Below are 16,102 nucleotides of genomic sequence, written 5' to 3'. Positions count from 1 at the left end.
TATGCAATTATTATCAAATAGGAGAAAAACAAAAAATATTATTGCTTTTTTTTTCTAAAACAAACCTAGAAATTGGTTGTTACTTGGACAGGGGTCCTCTTTTTCTTGGTTCATCAATAAAAAAAATGCCAAACCCGGCAAATATCAACCATGCATTCACCACACGCCGAAGTCCATTAATTAATCACCATACTGTACTAGAAGTTTAATGATCATCGCCTTATCCCCCATCTCCACTCTTTTATTTCTTTCTCTGAAGGAAAAGAGAGTAAAAAAAAAAAGAAAAGGAAAAATCCTCTTCCCCTGTATATAAATAAACAAGTGCTATCACTCCTGTGAACATTTGAACGAGGACGGCTTGGCCCGCCCTGCTGCTCACCCCAATATTAATAAGCTTAGTAAGAGCAGCAGCAGCCGCAGCTCTATATTTCTCACTCGTGTATATATTTTTCTTTATCACTCTATATTTCTCAAAACATTGATATCTTAATTTTTTTAGTAATAAATATTTATTTTATATGTAGTGATGGATAAGAACGAGGAGTTTCTTTTGATTCATCGTCGCCCACCTTGTGCAAACATCCTGGCTCTGCCAATTTATGCATGGTCTTCCAAGTCTCATATTGGATAGGTCGAGGACTCTTATAGTACTTATATACTTTTGAGCCCGTCCATTTAATTGCTCGAATTTTTAGATAGAAACAAGGGATATCCATCTATTAATGATAGTCCCGCATTAGACAGGTTGAGAACTCTTGTGGTGCTTATATATTTTTGGACCCATCTATCTAAATGCCCATGTTTTTAGATAGGATCTTAACATAATGCTCGCATGGTTCTACCATTGCTGGGAGCTGTAGGTTTGTATGGATCTCATCTAGCCAAAATTAGAAAAGAGATGCTGCAGAGGACAACTTCAAAGTAAAAGGCAACAGTCAATGGCATAAAGACCCACCACTGTATGAAAGCCAGGAAGTTAATTATCCATGGAAATTTGGCAGAGAATCTGACAGTCTCAGAAAACAAAGTATGCTGCTGTCTTGACGAGCACTTCAACGGTGGAAGCTGTCACTCTCATGCTTGCGGGGAAGCAAGCTTATGTTAGAAAAGCTGCATTCGATACGTTCGAGTTCATGAGTTCTGTCAATTGTGCTGGACCAACGTGACCCCTCTCTCTCTCTCTCTCTCTCTCTCTCTCCCCCTCTCTCTCCCTCTCTCTCGGATAGATTTAGTCCAATTAAATCGTCGGCATTTACCCTTTCAGATTTTAGTTTTATTGTCACATTTTACTTTTCTCAAGAAAAGAAAAAACACTATTATATGCATGTAACATGCACCAAGGAAATGCCTCTTGGTGTCAAATGTTATTTGTGTTTGCAGCAATTTTGAGAAGGCAAGGATTGCATGTTTTCTGGAAAAGGCTTATTGTGTTCTATGCACGAGTAGGGTCCTATGCTTGGCATTGCTCTCTCTAGCATGTCCTCAACATCCACTATACTTGATATGAGCCATTTATTCACATCTCCAGAGAAGCATGCTCTCTTAGTAATCTGTCATGAGTTTTTACATCAGTAAAATTATTAGCAGGCCATTCCTCCTTGCTAAAAGTTGCCCTGTTAACTTCTTGGGCTTGATTCTAAATCAATTGAGGAGATCCTTGTTATATGCGACCATCCTATATTTGATTTCCATGACACAAGTATGTATGTATTGTTCAGAATAAAATTTGACCAATAATTTCTTTGCGTGAAAATTTGAACTGTTTTCACTGCATCGAGGACACGATGTAATGATGGACATGGAAATTTGAAGGTATTGAGATGTGTAGAGATTGTGGCCCTGTTTGACCTCCAATGCTGGAAGGATTCGCTTCAGAACTTGCTTGCATGTGAACTAGATTTTGGTGGTGCTGTCTGGATTCGATGTGTTATTTTAGTTCCCGAGTACTCTTACATTCCGAGATCTGCACATCAGTTGAGGCCTACCTCAAGGTCTCCCACAAGAGACATGTAATTAGATGGAACCTCGGATGAAAATTAAAACATAAGGTGGTGAGAACTGGATTTTGTTGATGTCTTTTACCTTCATGCCATGGCTCTCTTAGGAGTTCAAAAATGGTAAAATGCAACTTGGATTAGATCCGGTGGCTCCATTGCTGGTTGTTTATTAGAGAGTGTAGTCCAAACAGTTCCCTGTTAGGATCCATATTTTTTCAGGTTGTGACCATCAGAAGGGTTCTATATAAACAACAAACAAGAAAGGAAATGATAAAAGATCAACAGTAGCTCCACATTTCTTCAGTTGATTGCATTGTTGCCATCTAAACTAGCCGTGCTCCATGCTCATACTGTCATACGGTATGAAATTCTTGTGCTATGTTAGGTATACCTTACAGTCAGATGCATGGAAGCATCTCTCTCTGCCCCAAATACTCAATTGATGTTGTTAATTACCAGGTAGACAGGATTCTGTCATCTCCCATCTGCCACCTCAAATGAAATAAGTGTGAAGCAGGGACAGCAACCCCTGGTATGGCCCTTCTTACTGCTGAAAGGATCATGGATACACATGGGGTGACTCAGTTCCCCTAGTCTTGGAGCACATAAACAGACACAAAAGAGGAGGTTTGGTTTGTCTGCCAGATGGGGAATGAATGGATCAGCAGTGGCTGCAGGTAGTTTTCCTGATCAACCCCAGTGGTTTCCATGGCATAATGGACATTCAGGGAGAGAGGGAGGGAGGGAGGGAGATGTACTAAGTCTTATAAATTTTGCGACCATAAAAGCAGAAAGTGATCTATTGTTTGTGGTTTTCTTGTTTCTTATTGTTATGCTATCCAACACTGCAGCAACTAAAAAATTTCTCAGCAACTAAAGAATCAGTTCAGATGCAAGCTGTTTCCGGAGGCCGACCACAAAATTCTGCCGCTGATTGCTCCTTAACAAACTGATCACGATGTATCATATTTAGCATGTTGGTCGAGACTTGTTGATGCCCATTAATTCCTGCTCGATGTGCTCACCCACAAGCTAAAATGTTGGTCAAGATCCTCCCTTTTTTTTCTTTTTCCAAGAAGTCCATGTGTACCTTTGGATAAAAATACTGGCTCAAACTTCCCTTCAACAAGGTTACATGCTTGGCAATGCTCTCTCATAGACTAGCAATATTTGTCATTTCTCTATTGAAGGCATCTTTTCTTTTGCCATCTTAAGTTGAAAGTAAACTTCAGCAGCTGTGAATGGTGCCATAAAGTATTGGCCTCTTGGTTGGTCATAACCATGTGTGCTCTTCTGAATTACAGATTATTATTTCTATCCAAGTTCTGCAAATAAATCACATACCAAGATCTAGTTGACACCGAACTAGGTTGGTGATGACAATAACTCCAAAGTAGTATTCTGAGTGGACTTTGGATCCAAGTCTTTTATTAGAGCAAGATAGTTGTTGAGCACTGCTGAGCTGTAATCTCCAGAGAGTTGAAACAGCTATCAACACATGTTATGATGCATCTTCTCATGACCATGCTTGTTGAAGTGACTGGAGCCCAAAGCAGTGTAATGTTTGGCAGAGCCATGGGAGCTGGCATTCTCCTGGGACCTACCATCAAAGGGTTTGGTCCAGCACTTAACTATTTGTTAAATGAGTGCGTGCACAAGCACAGCTTGCGGTCGTTTATTTATGTTCCCGTTCTGGTGGCCTACATTTCAGGCGTTGCATGTGATTGCAGTACTGGCAGCAAAGCTCAAGTAATTAGTCTTCGGCCATGGTTATCACCACATCTCATCAATGCTCCATCTTTGATGTATGTGCAGTTCTTCATGCGATGACGCATGTCTTAAGATCCATGCATGAATGCATGCAGGATTTTGGTATGTGCTTGGGATGATGCCGACGTCGCTGGAGGATATTTGAGCAGAGCTAGCTGTCTCTGGGCCCCTTTGTGCACCAAGTCAAGTCACTTCGGCTGCCTTGATGACTGCATAAAACCCCAGGAATTAGGTAGGACATCCCTTCACTTGGTGGCCAAGTGCATGCAAACCTTTTTTCATTGGGTGGTTATGTAGATGAAACGCGTTAAAAAATTGAGGTCTACAAGTGCATGCATGCAAACCTTTTACCATAGATTCTCAGCTTCAATGAAGTTTAATTCCCTTTTTTTTTATTTTAAGGGAGGCTAAGAGCCACCCGAAGCTTTATTATAAAAATTAAATTTACAGAAGTTGGATTTACATGAATTCTTTTCAAAAAGAACGATAGGAAGAAAACCATCATAGCTTGCAGACGTTGGTCTGCAACCACCAAGAGAAATTCAGGAAGTTCAACATAATAACCAAAGCTATCATAGCTTCCTGTTGAACAGAACCCAAAAAGAAGTTCAAAATCGCCTGTTGAACAGTTTTCCAGCCAATTTTGCAGAACTTTAGAGTTCCTTGCCGTTGCAGGGAAGAAACCAACTTTCATATAGCTTGTAGATCTTCCATTTGACCTGTTCGATGAAGTTTAATTCATTCACAGATCCCTGGTGCAACGCCAAAGTAATATTAAAGCACCTTCTCCGTGCAAATTTGTCACACATGATAGGCATTGTGTTATTATCTGTTTTAGTACATGCAAGATATACTTTGGCCTGCGACAGTGGACCGGGTCCCTCGTTTCATGATTGAAAAGCTGGCAAGGACATGGATAGGTGACTAAATACTTCCAGGTCATGCACTGTCTTTACGTGCTTTGCCGGCTGTATTTTTACTTTCTGTTTATTCTCTCTTTTCTCTCTACCTCTTTGGTCCCTAGTTTGGTTTATATTGTTTTTATAAAGATTGTGACGGAGATAGGGATGGTGGATTGCTTTGGAAACTCCAAAGCCAGCTTCTCTCTCCTTTTACCCTCTCCTTGGAGCTGAAGAAATGGAATCTAGGGGGGGGGGGGGGGGGCCATGACCTTGGATCATTTATTGCTGCATATAATTTTTTGTGGAGCCTCGGACTTACACCCACTCCCCCTCGTTTTGCTTTCGTTCTTTTTCTCCTTTGTTTTTTCCCTCTCTATCTCCTCTTTTCCTTATGTAATTGGTTGATTAATTAATTCCCCACCTCACATGGGACGCCTGGCCACCACCGACCTTTCCTTCTTTTTTATATGACAGTGCGAGGAAAAGGCCGTAACTCCATTCTTCCCCTCTCACCGCCCCCCCAGAATGGCCTCGCACTGACTAAGGACGCGCCTGCACGAGAGCACGGTACGTAAACATCGAGTACTGCATCTCCCTGCGGTTTAATGAGCGAACCCACGGGTCACTTGACCTGGGGAAGGAACAAAAAATCTTGACATGATAATATGATACCAAACAGTTGGTGTTGCTGCGTACTTCTGCTAGTTTGTAGATATTAGAAAGGAACAAAAATAATAGTAATATAATAAAATGAAAAGGATAGCATTGCTTGCTTATGCCATTGGTGGATATTAGAAACAAAAAGCATAAAATATTCTTCAAAAGTTATGTTTGGCGTTTTTTTATAATTTTTTAAAACTTTTGTCTTCAAAGATGGGTGTATAAATCGAGATTACATTTTTAAAGAAAGTTTCATATCATCCTCTATATATATATATATATATATATATATATATATATATATATATATATATATATATATATATATATATTATATATATATATATATGTTAAGAACAGCTTCATACAGAGTATGTTATGTACCTTGCTTAAATCACAAGCCATTCCACAATACATGATGGGAAAAGTAATTTCCAAGATTATAAGTATAAATTCACAAGAAACTAGAAGATGACGTACTGCTTGGAAGCACATATTTTAACATGATTCAGATGATGCAAAGGTCCCACGTAGGGGCGTGAAGGCATGACCCAGAGTCATCATCAAGAGACCACTACGTCACAGGATGGTGTGGGTGTTGAGTTGGGTTCCATTGAGTTCCCATGATCAATGGCAGAAACAACAAAAAAAGAAAGAAAGAAAGAAAGCAAAACCCCAGCATTTGACGCCCTGTTCACGGGTTACTTGTAAGATTGCAGAACAAAACATGCAGAGAGAAGCAAAGAATATAAAGCAGCGGCCCGAGCTGGGGGGCCAGACAGAGCAGGGCATGAGACATAATAGAGGACACTGGCAGGCTGATGGCCCCGGTCGCATTCGCTTGGCCCTTTGCTCTTCTTAAAGGAAGAGGGAATCCACCAGTAGTACTACTACAGCTCAACAGTAGAACCCTCAGTTCATTACCGCCATGTCCTGCATCCAACCAACGGTCCCAGACAGCCAGGCCTCGCCTGTAAAGATAATGCCACAACACACCAAATAAACAAACAAAGGGTGTCTCACCCTTCTCTCATCGCCAAAGGAGGATTACAGCATAAAAAGCACCAAGTTATAAAGAACTAAAAAGAAACAGCCAGCCATGGCAAGTGGGATGAAAACTAACAGTTTTGATTCAATGTTGTCATTGCAGCAAAGATGAATGAGAGCAGCATGATAGCAAAGTTGAAACAAAATGAAGGAACATAAGATTAATATATCATTAGAAAAGTATCTCCTGAACAAGGACGACGACGCTATTATTACACACACCCAGAAAGCATCTCAAGGGAGAACACATGGAGGCTTCCAATTGATGCATTACAATTTCGAACGCCTTGCTTTCCAATTGCTGCAAATGTATCGCTCCAGATGGCAGGAATGAACATGCAGCCCAAAATGGTATAAATAGAATCAACTGAACACCCTTTTTTTAAAAAAAACTTTCATCATGTTCAGATAGCAGGCAAGGCCTGCCCTTATTGTGAAGAATCAATATATAGAGATCAACTGCAATAGTACATGGACAATGTTGACCCTTCCTCCACTTGCATTTCGTCCAACTAATAAAGAATTAAAGCTGCAGACTGCCTATCTTCCACGAACAAACTACACAAGGTGACGCCAACTTCCTGATTCCCAACTGGAGGTCTGGAGTCAAGAGCTGGACTCAACTATGAAGGAAAAACGAAAAAATGCGGCACAACCGGTGTTTCTATCTACAACTGAACACAGAATTCATTCACGTACTTGGGGAAAACTCAAGGGGACGTATACCTTTCCGTATGTGCTTTGGCGACGAGAAAAGCTGCAGGTCATGGCCATCCGAGAATGCAACCATTCTGCGTGCTTAGTTACAGTCTAATCCACACTCCTCCAGAACAGGGCCATCTGACTTCGCCAGGAATGGATCAATCCGGACCCACAATAGAGAGAAGATGGAAGCAAGGAGAATGGACCAGACAATGATTATTGTAGGCGTTCTGTTTTGCCGACCAACCAGACCTTTGAGGAAAGGATAAAGGTGGACAATCACCCAGAATGCGAAGAAGAGCTTGCCAAATAGAGGTCCCCAAGATTCGTATCCATTGTTTATCGCATTTGAGACACCAGCTACCACACCAATGATGTTTACGATAAGAAGCGTGGTAGGAGGGATAAGCAGTGTGGTCCATTTAAATGTGTAGAGCTCTGAAAACTGTTCATCATCACCAGCCTTCGATGTCACCGTGAAGTTGGTATCTATACCAGCAAGGACCTTCAAAAGACCCTGGAACACAGCGAAGAGATGCGAAGAAACGCCTCCAATAACCCAAAACTGCTCATTTCTCCACCAGTCGGCAATGCCAATACCACTCCACCTCATTTCCAGGATGCTTGTTGCAAAGATGCATATGAAAAGCGACAGAAACCACAGGCTAGCAACATTGCTAAGCTGCAGGGAACAGCAAGAGTGTGAGAATGGAAAGCAGATACCAAACCAGGGGGTTATGTTTCATAAATTATTTGTCAAAAAATTGTACCTCTGCAGTGATAAATTTCCCGGTAAGCAAGCAGACGGCGGGTAAGGTACAGTAAGCCAGAAGGGGGATTGATGTCCAAGGATAAACAGTTGCATTTATGTATGATAGGCGCTCCAGCCATTTTAACCCACCCCCATATCCATACCAGAGAGGGCAATGTCTGCTCAAGAAAATTTCCACAGACCCAAGGGCCCACCTAAGAACTTGGTGAAGACGATCAGAAAGATTGAGGGGCGCAGAACCTTTAAATGCAGGTCTGTCTGGTACGCAGTAGATCGACCGCCATCCATGACAGTGCATTTTAAAGCCAGTCAATATATCTTCTGTGACTGAGCCATAGATCCAGCCAACCTAAAGAGATAGCAGGGCAGTTGATTAAGAACACACTTTGAGACATTTGGAGATCATTATCAAAGAATTAATAAGTCCATTCAGAAGAATTACCTCTTTTCCCCAGTCTGTTTTGTCTTCATAGCCACAGCTAATGACATGGATAGCTTCCTTCAGTAGTGATGCTGGAGTAGCACTTTTCAGTGTCCCACCATTCTCAAGGAGAGTGGAAGCTACAAAAACGGGAGACTGTCCAAACTTCTTCTCCAACTTTTGTTCAGACAGAATTGATTTTTCACTCCCGATTCCTGTGAGAAATATTATTTTGAAAGTTAAGAAGTTGAAATTTATGAATCAAAAACCAGGGACAAACTTCCATATGTTTGACAAACAGTGGACACAACATAATTATGCTATTTACATGGATCCCTATTACACAAAAAGGGAATAAAGAATAACCATCAGAAAAAAAGCATTAGACAAGACAGCTTATTCTTAACTCAATGCACTTTCAGAACTTCGTAGTCAATATGGTCTAAAAATTAATCTGTCAGAGCATGATGGTCCTCTCCATGCAATTTAAAAGCAAGGGTAGATGCATAAAGCAGCCTTTCACTTGTGATTTGGAACATGCTAGGCTTATCTACTTCAAGTTCATTCTCTAAGAATTCCAAAAAAATTCTTTTACAGACAATTCAATTCTAATTGTCATATAATATTGTCTAACTGCTAGAGAATTTTCTCTCTTTTTTCCTTGAATAGTAACTGCGAGACCAAGTAGAGTCCATTAAAATGCTGTATGTACAGAGTTATTTAGGAACCGTGATTACTAGAAATCTAAAAGGGCGCATCAGATAACTAGAGAATCCAGCAGGTCACTAGTATATGATTAAGTGTTACTGCAAAGAAGCATTCATCGGAAATAACAAAATGTACAGCAATTTATTGGTTAAAAAAACAACGGCAACCCTACCTTCAATTCCCTCTTCAACTCCCTCCAAAGAAAATGCAGGTGCTTGATTGTCTCTTCTCCTAAATAAACCCTTCTTTTTCTTTTCCTGTTTAGCTTTCGTGCTCTTCTTCTTCCTCCTTCCAGAGCAACAGCACCCACAGCAGCACCACTTTGGCCAGCAGTTGCAAGTCCTTGTTGGTGGCTTCTTGGATTTTGGAGCATCATAACCATAAAGTGACAGTCTTCTGAAAACACATCCAGTTCCGACATAAATTGGCCCTTGAATACCATCCAGACCTTTCATATTGATCTATATCACAAAGCTTGGTGTTATTCATCCATGGATAGCTGGTCTATAAATATGAAAACAGAAACTGAAAATTCAACAGAGAAAACAACACATGTTCAAAGAGCTGAAATATTCATGAGCTGCAATAAGCATGCTTACATCAAAGAACACTATGTTTCGGTTAGCATATCGATCATGTCGATCAATACCATCGAACCTCTGTGGGAATTGCACATAACATACTTTCTTTCCCACTAAAGGATCCATCATGAAACACATTGACTCTCTTAGGGCCTTGCTGTTGTTGATGTAATGGTCGCAATCCAAGTTCAACAAATAAGGTGCATTTGTGAGTACAGCAGAGACTCTAACCTGTCGAGACCAATGACAGCAAAAAGAGAAAATTATCATCAGGAAATCAGTCAGATAAAGAAAAATAAGAGTCTGATGGATAGATTTTTACCAGAGCATTCATAGCACCAGCCTTCTTGTGGTGATTGAACCCTGGCCTTTTTTCTCTAGAGACGTAAACCAAGCGTGGTAATTCGTTTCCTTCCATATCATGCCCACCACTTTGGCCCAAAAAGACCTGGTAGTTCATATAGCAATGAAATGTTCAATTGAAACTGCAATGAAAGGAGCAAGAATTGTTGTTATTTGAGAAGCAGAACGCTAGAACCTATAAACTGCATACCTGAATCATTCCTGGATGATCACGAACATTATTTCCAGGCCAAAGAGTTCCATCCTGCATTGTCCACCCTTCTTCAGGAACCTTTTGAGCTTTTGCAACCAAAGCATTGATTCGTACCTTGAATTCCTCATATTCTCTCTGCAGTCAGAATAACATTCAGTTTGCATGTCAATCACACGAATTGTTGCACAATTGCAACAGAAAAAATTGAAGGATCACTCTGCTTTCTTGCACCTTCATCGCTCTCCGTTCCTTAACAAATGATGGTAAGACTTTATCCTTCAGATAATCTATCTTCTGCTGGAAATACCATTCTGGTGCTCGAGGCTCAATATTGAATTTCTTACAGAAAGGGACCCATTTCTTCGCAAATTCAGATGTCTCTGATAATGCTTCAAATGTCAGCATCGCAGCCCCATCATCAGAAACATAGCAAGATACTTTGTCAACTGGGTAGTCAACTGCAAGAATGGAGAGAACAGTATTTGCTGTGACCAGAGGCGGCTCCTTCAGAGGATCCACTGTACTCACGAATATGTCAATTGCAGCTAGTTGGGAAGGCTGGCCTTCCTTCTCATACCTGAAGAGAAAGGAAACGAATTAGGCAAATAGCTCAATCAGCCACCTAAAACAACAAGAATAATTAAAGTTGGTAACTGCAACTAACCTTAATGACAGTCTGTCAAGATAAGTTTCCCTTTCAATTGGGATCCACTTTGGGAATTGGTCAAGAATCCATGAAATAGCAAACCAGATTTCACAGATCACAGATGTGAGCCACAATGGATATGCATCAGGAGTAGGATTCGTGATTCGGTAATGAAAGAAGAAGCCCAGGACTACCAGCCGGATTATGATAATCATTCTGTATGGGTTGATTTGGCTGGAAGGAAGGGGTAGCTTTCTCGATAATGGTTGTCTAGCTTCATCCATTCTAGACAAGCAACATATCAAGACCAATAATTCAGCATCAGGAAATATAGCTTAAATGAGAAAAGGAAAAAAAAATATTATAGCTGATCGAGCATGAAACATAAATTAGTTCGACTAAATTTTTGACAAAAGAAAATAGCAAAATCAAAAATCATCATTGCCCTAAATATCATATAATAGTTCATAACATAAATTATGATAAGAAATCTATGGTCTATCCTCACTGCTTCATTACACGTAACCAGCATGTCTTGGTCAAAGAAATTTGGCCTACTGAACAAGTTCATTCTGCCTCCTGAACAATGTGTCCACCCCCATTCCATCATTCCCCTAACAATCCTACTAAAGAACCAGAAAAAATAAATATCTGCCACTTTGCAGAAAAGTTTCTAACTTATGTTATATTTTCTGTACCAACATTATCATATAATCCATCATATTTAAAAAAATGAAGATGGTTTTCAGGAGTCCGGGACCATAGAAAAGCCAGAACCATTAGAGGTCAATGAAAGTGACTATAACTGCACAAACAACAAAAACAATAGGAATTCACATGGTTGGCATGAGAATAACCATGTGATCAAGAGAATTAAGTATGGAGAGGTTACAGACATAAAGTGCATCAGATTGTCCATAACTAGGGAAGAAATATCAATTGGAAAGGGTTGATGCAGTGCAGTTTAATTATCATTTGTAACAGAATGAAACACTTGAAAGATATAGTTCCAGGACCTATTCAATTCTGTAAGCCCTTTCTAGATCTATTGAGGTCTATGGTCGAGCAATAAATAATGTACATTATCATCTATATAATCTCAAAACAGTTATTGAACTTGGTGGCAAGAGCACACCATTGCTATAAACTAATCTCAAAGTGATTCGTCAAGTTAACTGATATCAAAGAAGCTTCAGGAGCTTACAGTGGTAGATCTGGCCCATCGCCATCATTATCCCAATCTTTACCACGGTTATCGTTCCTCGCGTGCATTTTCTCTTGCTTCTGCTTCCAACTCTCCATCCTCTCCTTCCATGCCACACTTCCATAGCCATAAGCAGCCAGATCCTTAGAAGGATCCATGGATCGGGGTTGCACTGCAAGAAAAGATTTTTTTTTTTCCAATGGGGACTTTATAAATTAGAATGCGCAATGGATCAGGACTTGAGCTTCCAAAGATGGCACATCTGTCATAATTTTTTTCAACAAGAATTAAAGATCCAATTTTGACTGCAAAAACCATATACCTGGAAGACCGGGATCTGCAAAAGGAAGTGGGTGAATCCTCTTTCCTCCACCACCCATGAAAGAAGGGACGAGAGCATGCTGTTCCGGAGGAATATCATCAACCTGAAAGGAAGAAAACCCCTTCATGAGTAACCCAGCAGGAGAAAAAGATCCAACCAATTGTCAATGGAAAGAATGGGACAAACTATGCACCATCTGGCCATTGGTGAGCAGAGGGACTTGAGGCATTGTGTGAACAACTTGAGGCATATCTACATCACCCCCTCGGCCATAGCTCATGTGGCCCTGCAACATGGCTTCAGCCATGTACTGCATGTCATTCTTATCCCCTCCGGTGAAATTAAACTCGTTCTCAAGATCATCGATGTCATCCTCTTCCTCATCGCCGGCAACTCGAGCACACCCTGCCAACACAAACAATTCCTAAAGACTGAGCCAAAATAAAAAAAATAAACAAACAAGCAGCAATCTTGTTTATGTTCATTAAACACTATAAGATCTCGAAGGAAGGCATTACCTTTGAGACGCTTGAGTCTGGTCTTGCACTGGGGACAAACCTGATTCCCCTCCCGGCGCTCGTACTCATAGCAAGTCCGGCAGATAGGAAATGCACACTCATTGCAGGCAACGAAGAGCTCGCCGTCGGTGGTGAGGCCGACATCATCGCCACAAATCTGGCAGATTTGGCCACTGAGCTGCTGCAACGGCTTCGGCTGCAAGGCCAGAAAGAAAGTAAGAAAGGAAGGATGACCAAAAGAAAAGAACCTTCGAAATCCCCACAGTTTGATCCAACCCCAAACCCAAGAATGCACCAGCCCTACAAAAACCTAAAACCCAAGCAAACAAAGACCCGCACTTACCCCCGATTCCCCCTCGCGGCGGATGACGACTAGCTCGTTCCTGTTGTGAGAGCCGGCGACTAGACCAGCGCTAGCCTCCATTTCCTCGAAAACCAGAAAGTGCCGGAGAGATGCTTCACTTTCGCTCCAAAATAACCCAAATTCCCTCTAGATCTACCGATTTTCCCAGCAAACGAGCTACAAGATCCAAACTTCTTGAGAAACGGGAGCGTGAACGAAGCAAGAAGCGATTTTTACCCTCGATTCGGAGAAAGGAACTCCCTTTTGGCACCCAGGGCCGATATCAGAGCTCCCCCATCAAAGTAACCCTAAGACGGGGAAGCCTTGTGGGAGATATGGCAGGAGGCCCCTGCCCTCTTCTCTTCTCTCTCTCTCTTATTATTCCTTGCTTCCTACCACCCCCCAACGGGAAAAAAAAAGACAGACACAGACCAAGGTGAAGAAAAAACAATAAAAATCCCAACTTTCAGTAAAAAAAAAAAACACACGAGAGCAACCCCTCGGAACGACAGGTAAGAATGCTTAATTCAATAAAAAAAAAAGCACGGTAGGTGGAAGGCTAAACGAGAAGAATAAATTAAAAACCAAGAAATAATACTAGAACCAGCAGCTGGGATTAGGAGCAACCTAAACTAATCGAAATCATTGAAGAAATTAAATAAATATTCTGTCTCTTTCTCCTCCTCCTCTCTCTCTCTCTCTCTATTCTTTCCCTATCTTTCTCTCTCTCTGTCTCTCTCACACAGCTCTCACCTGCACCTCTCTGAGAGCTTTTATCTCAATGCCTCCGCCGACACAGCTAATAGAGTCAAAACTAACCCTCTGCCGAGAGAGAGAAGGGGGTGAGGTGGAGCTGCGAGAGAGGAAAAAGATAAACCGAGATTGCCCCGTGGACTCTTTAATCCCGAAACGGCTACGCACTTATTTGGGTTAAAACCCAAAAAAAAGGACATGGGAAAAAGGATGAGGAGGAGGAGGAGGAAGAAGAGGAGGAGAGCCGGTGGCAAGGTCGAAATAATGGAGAAACAGACACAGAGGAGAGCGTGATATGAGATCCAAAACCAGCGAAAGAGGTGGTGGGTGGGATAAAAGTGAGATAAAAAAAAAAAAAACCACCGCTGTTTTTACTGCTGCTGCTACGAAAGGCCCAAGGGTCAGTTCAGCACGCACGTTTGGGGTTCCAGCGGTCACGTCTGTTTCCGGGTCGCTGCTCCTCTCTCTTTGTTCCTGGTCCCACCAAACCCCGTCTCTTGCTCCCTCCTCCAGCTCACCATGCCTGCGGGAAAGTGCGTGGCTTGGCTCACATCTTTTAGAGCTGTCTTTGGCCAAAGGATCTCATGTCCATCAAGATGGAAAGCTAGGGAATGATAAATAGAAGAGAGGTATCTCGGTGTCTTAGCCAATATGGCAAGTGAAAGATTAAGTGCTAATTTTAGGTATTTGATTTGGTGTTTGATGAGTGAGAAATTCATTAAGAAAGCAAATGCTAGCTGATAATTTTAGAATGCAGACTGAAGAGAGAGGAATGGCTTTGAATAATTAAGAGTTCGGATTGTATCTTCCGCATACAATAGAATGACGGTTGGATCATGTCTTCTTGTATAAATCTCAAAGTACTTTGAACTCTTTTTTTCATCTATTCTCATATCGACTATTATGCGATTCAATGGTGTATATTGCGGGAAAACAAAGATGAACCATTTTTTCACATGAAAGATACAATCCGACTTAGAGACCACAACGCCACAACGAATCTTTAATACGTCTGTCGGAATTCGGAACCGAGCTTAAAACTAGATGGAAGAGTATCACTTATACGAAGCTGGTGCTAGATGCTGATTGCATTCTCTTCAAAAATGACTCGATTATAGTGATCGAGTGGGTTCGAAATCAGAGATGCGCTGCTGGAGAAATGTCGCTGCTCCATTCAAGCCATGCATGTCTAATGTCTATAGGAAAACAAACGACATTGCAGATTGAGTTGCTTTTTTTGCGGTTCGCTACTTTGAAAATTTATTAGGATGAATATGTGTTCGTGCCTGAGCTCTTGTATGATTTTTATTTTATTTTATTGGCCGCGTATATTTTTGTCAAGTATGCCCCCGATAAAAAAAAAAAAATCCAACCCACCGATTAGGTTGGGTCAGGAGACTAAAGTGTACAATAATACTGTTTACGGCTCCTACGAATTAACTGGAAAAGATTAAACTCAAGGAGGGGTAGGATGCTTTTCTGACATACAGTCATCTTTCGGCCTATCAATATTATGACACTATTCACTAACTTTTTTATGAGCCATGCCTCCATCCTAATGTACCCCAGCTGGAGCCTGGAGGGTGGAGTTTGAAGGAAAAGTTGGAAGCGACATGGCAAATAGCCGTCTCTGTACATGCCCCCGGTCATGTTTTTTTGATAGTCGTGAGCCGTGTCCTCTTCTGAAGCATCCTGTTTGAGGATGATATATCAGTACATTGATATGTAATAAACTTGAGAACCATAGAGATAGTAGTAAAAAGATTAAAAGATTTCGATATGTTATAAATCTATTTAAACATACTAATTGAGATAGCCTGAAATTGCTTTGATTCTACCTTATAATTTGATCAGATTAGGAGTTGTATGCACGCCACAGCAATACCAATAGCTTTTGCAAGCTGTGGCTGTCGTGTCAACGTGTCGGAAGGATGTAATTCTATGGAACTGTTAGATTTCTCATGACGTAACGTGTATTCATTCACCTTTTATCATGTCTGTAACATGGCAAAATTCACCAACTTTTAGGAGTCATGCCCGCATCTAGCGTGCACTCACTAAGCAGGTGAATCTTGAGGTGCATTTCAAGGGACTCGTTGGATTTCTCTTGACACGCATCCACCTTTATACGTGCCTTTATATCATGTCATGATTCGCTAACGTTTGTGAGTCATGCCTTCGTCCAGTGTGAACTGGCCAG

At 41.2% G+C, this 16,102-nt stretch overlaps 1 protein-coding gene across 1 annotated transcript; it reads right to left on the bottom strand.

Moving 5' to 3' along the window:
* Nucleotides 1-7,175: 7,175 nt before the first annotated feature.
* LOC103711912 (probable cellulose synthase A catalytic subunit 5 [UDP-forming]) lies at nt 7,176-13,589 on the bottom strand. The gene is made up of 14 exons (XM_008798234.4): nt 13,150-13,589; nt 12,807-13,002; nt 12,482-12,693; nt 12,289-12,391; nt 11,967-12,138; nt 10,781-11,047; nt 10,348-10,693; nt 10,114-10,251; nt 9,883-10,008; nt 9,579-9,791; nt 9,152-9,440; nt 8,293-8,486; nt 7,849-8,199; nt 7,176-7,760 (listed from the first exon to the last, which is right to left on the bottom strand). The coding sequence occupies exons 1-14, from the start codon at nt 13,228-13,230 to the stop codon at nt 7,176-7,178; spliced, it is 3,273 nt and encodes a 1,090-aa protein (XP_008796456.2). The 5' UTR covers nt 13,231-13,589.
* Nucleotides 13,590-16,102: the final 2,513 nt, after the last annotated feature.

This window comes from Phoenix dactylifera, chromosome 11, assembly GCF_009389715.1.
Source record: "Phoenix dactylifera cultivar Barhee BC4 chromosome 11, palm_55x_up_171113_PBpolish2nd_filt_p, whole genome shotgun sequence".
Taxonomy (NCBI): domain Eukaryota; kingdom Viridiplantae; phylum Streptophyta; class Magnoliopsida; order Arecales; family Arecaceae; genus Phoenix; species Phoenix dactylifera.
Note: the sequence above shows the minus strand (reverse complement) of the source record. Positions and strands in the feature narration are given on the sequence as shown.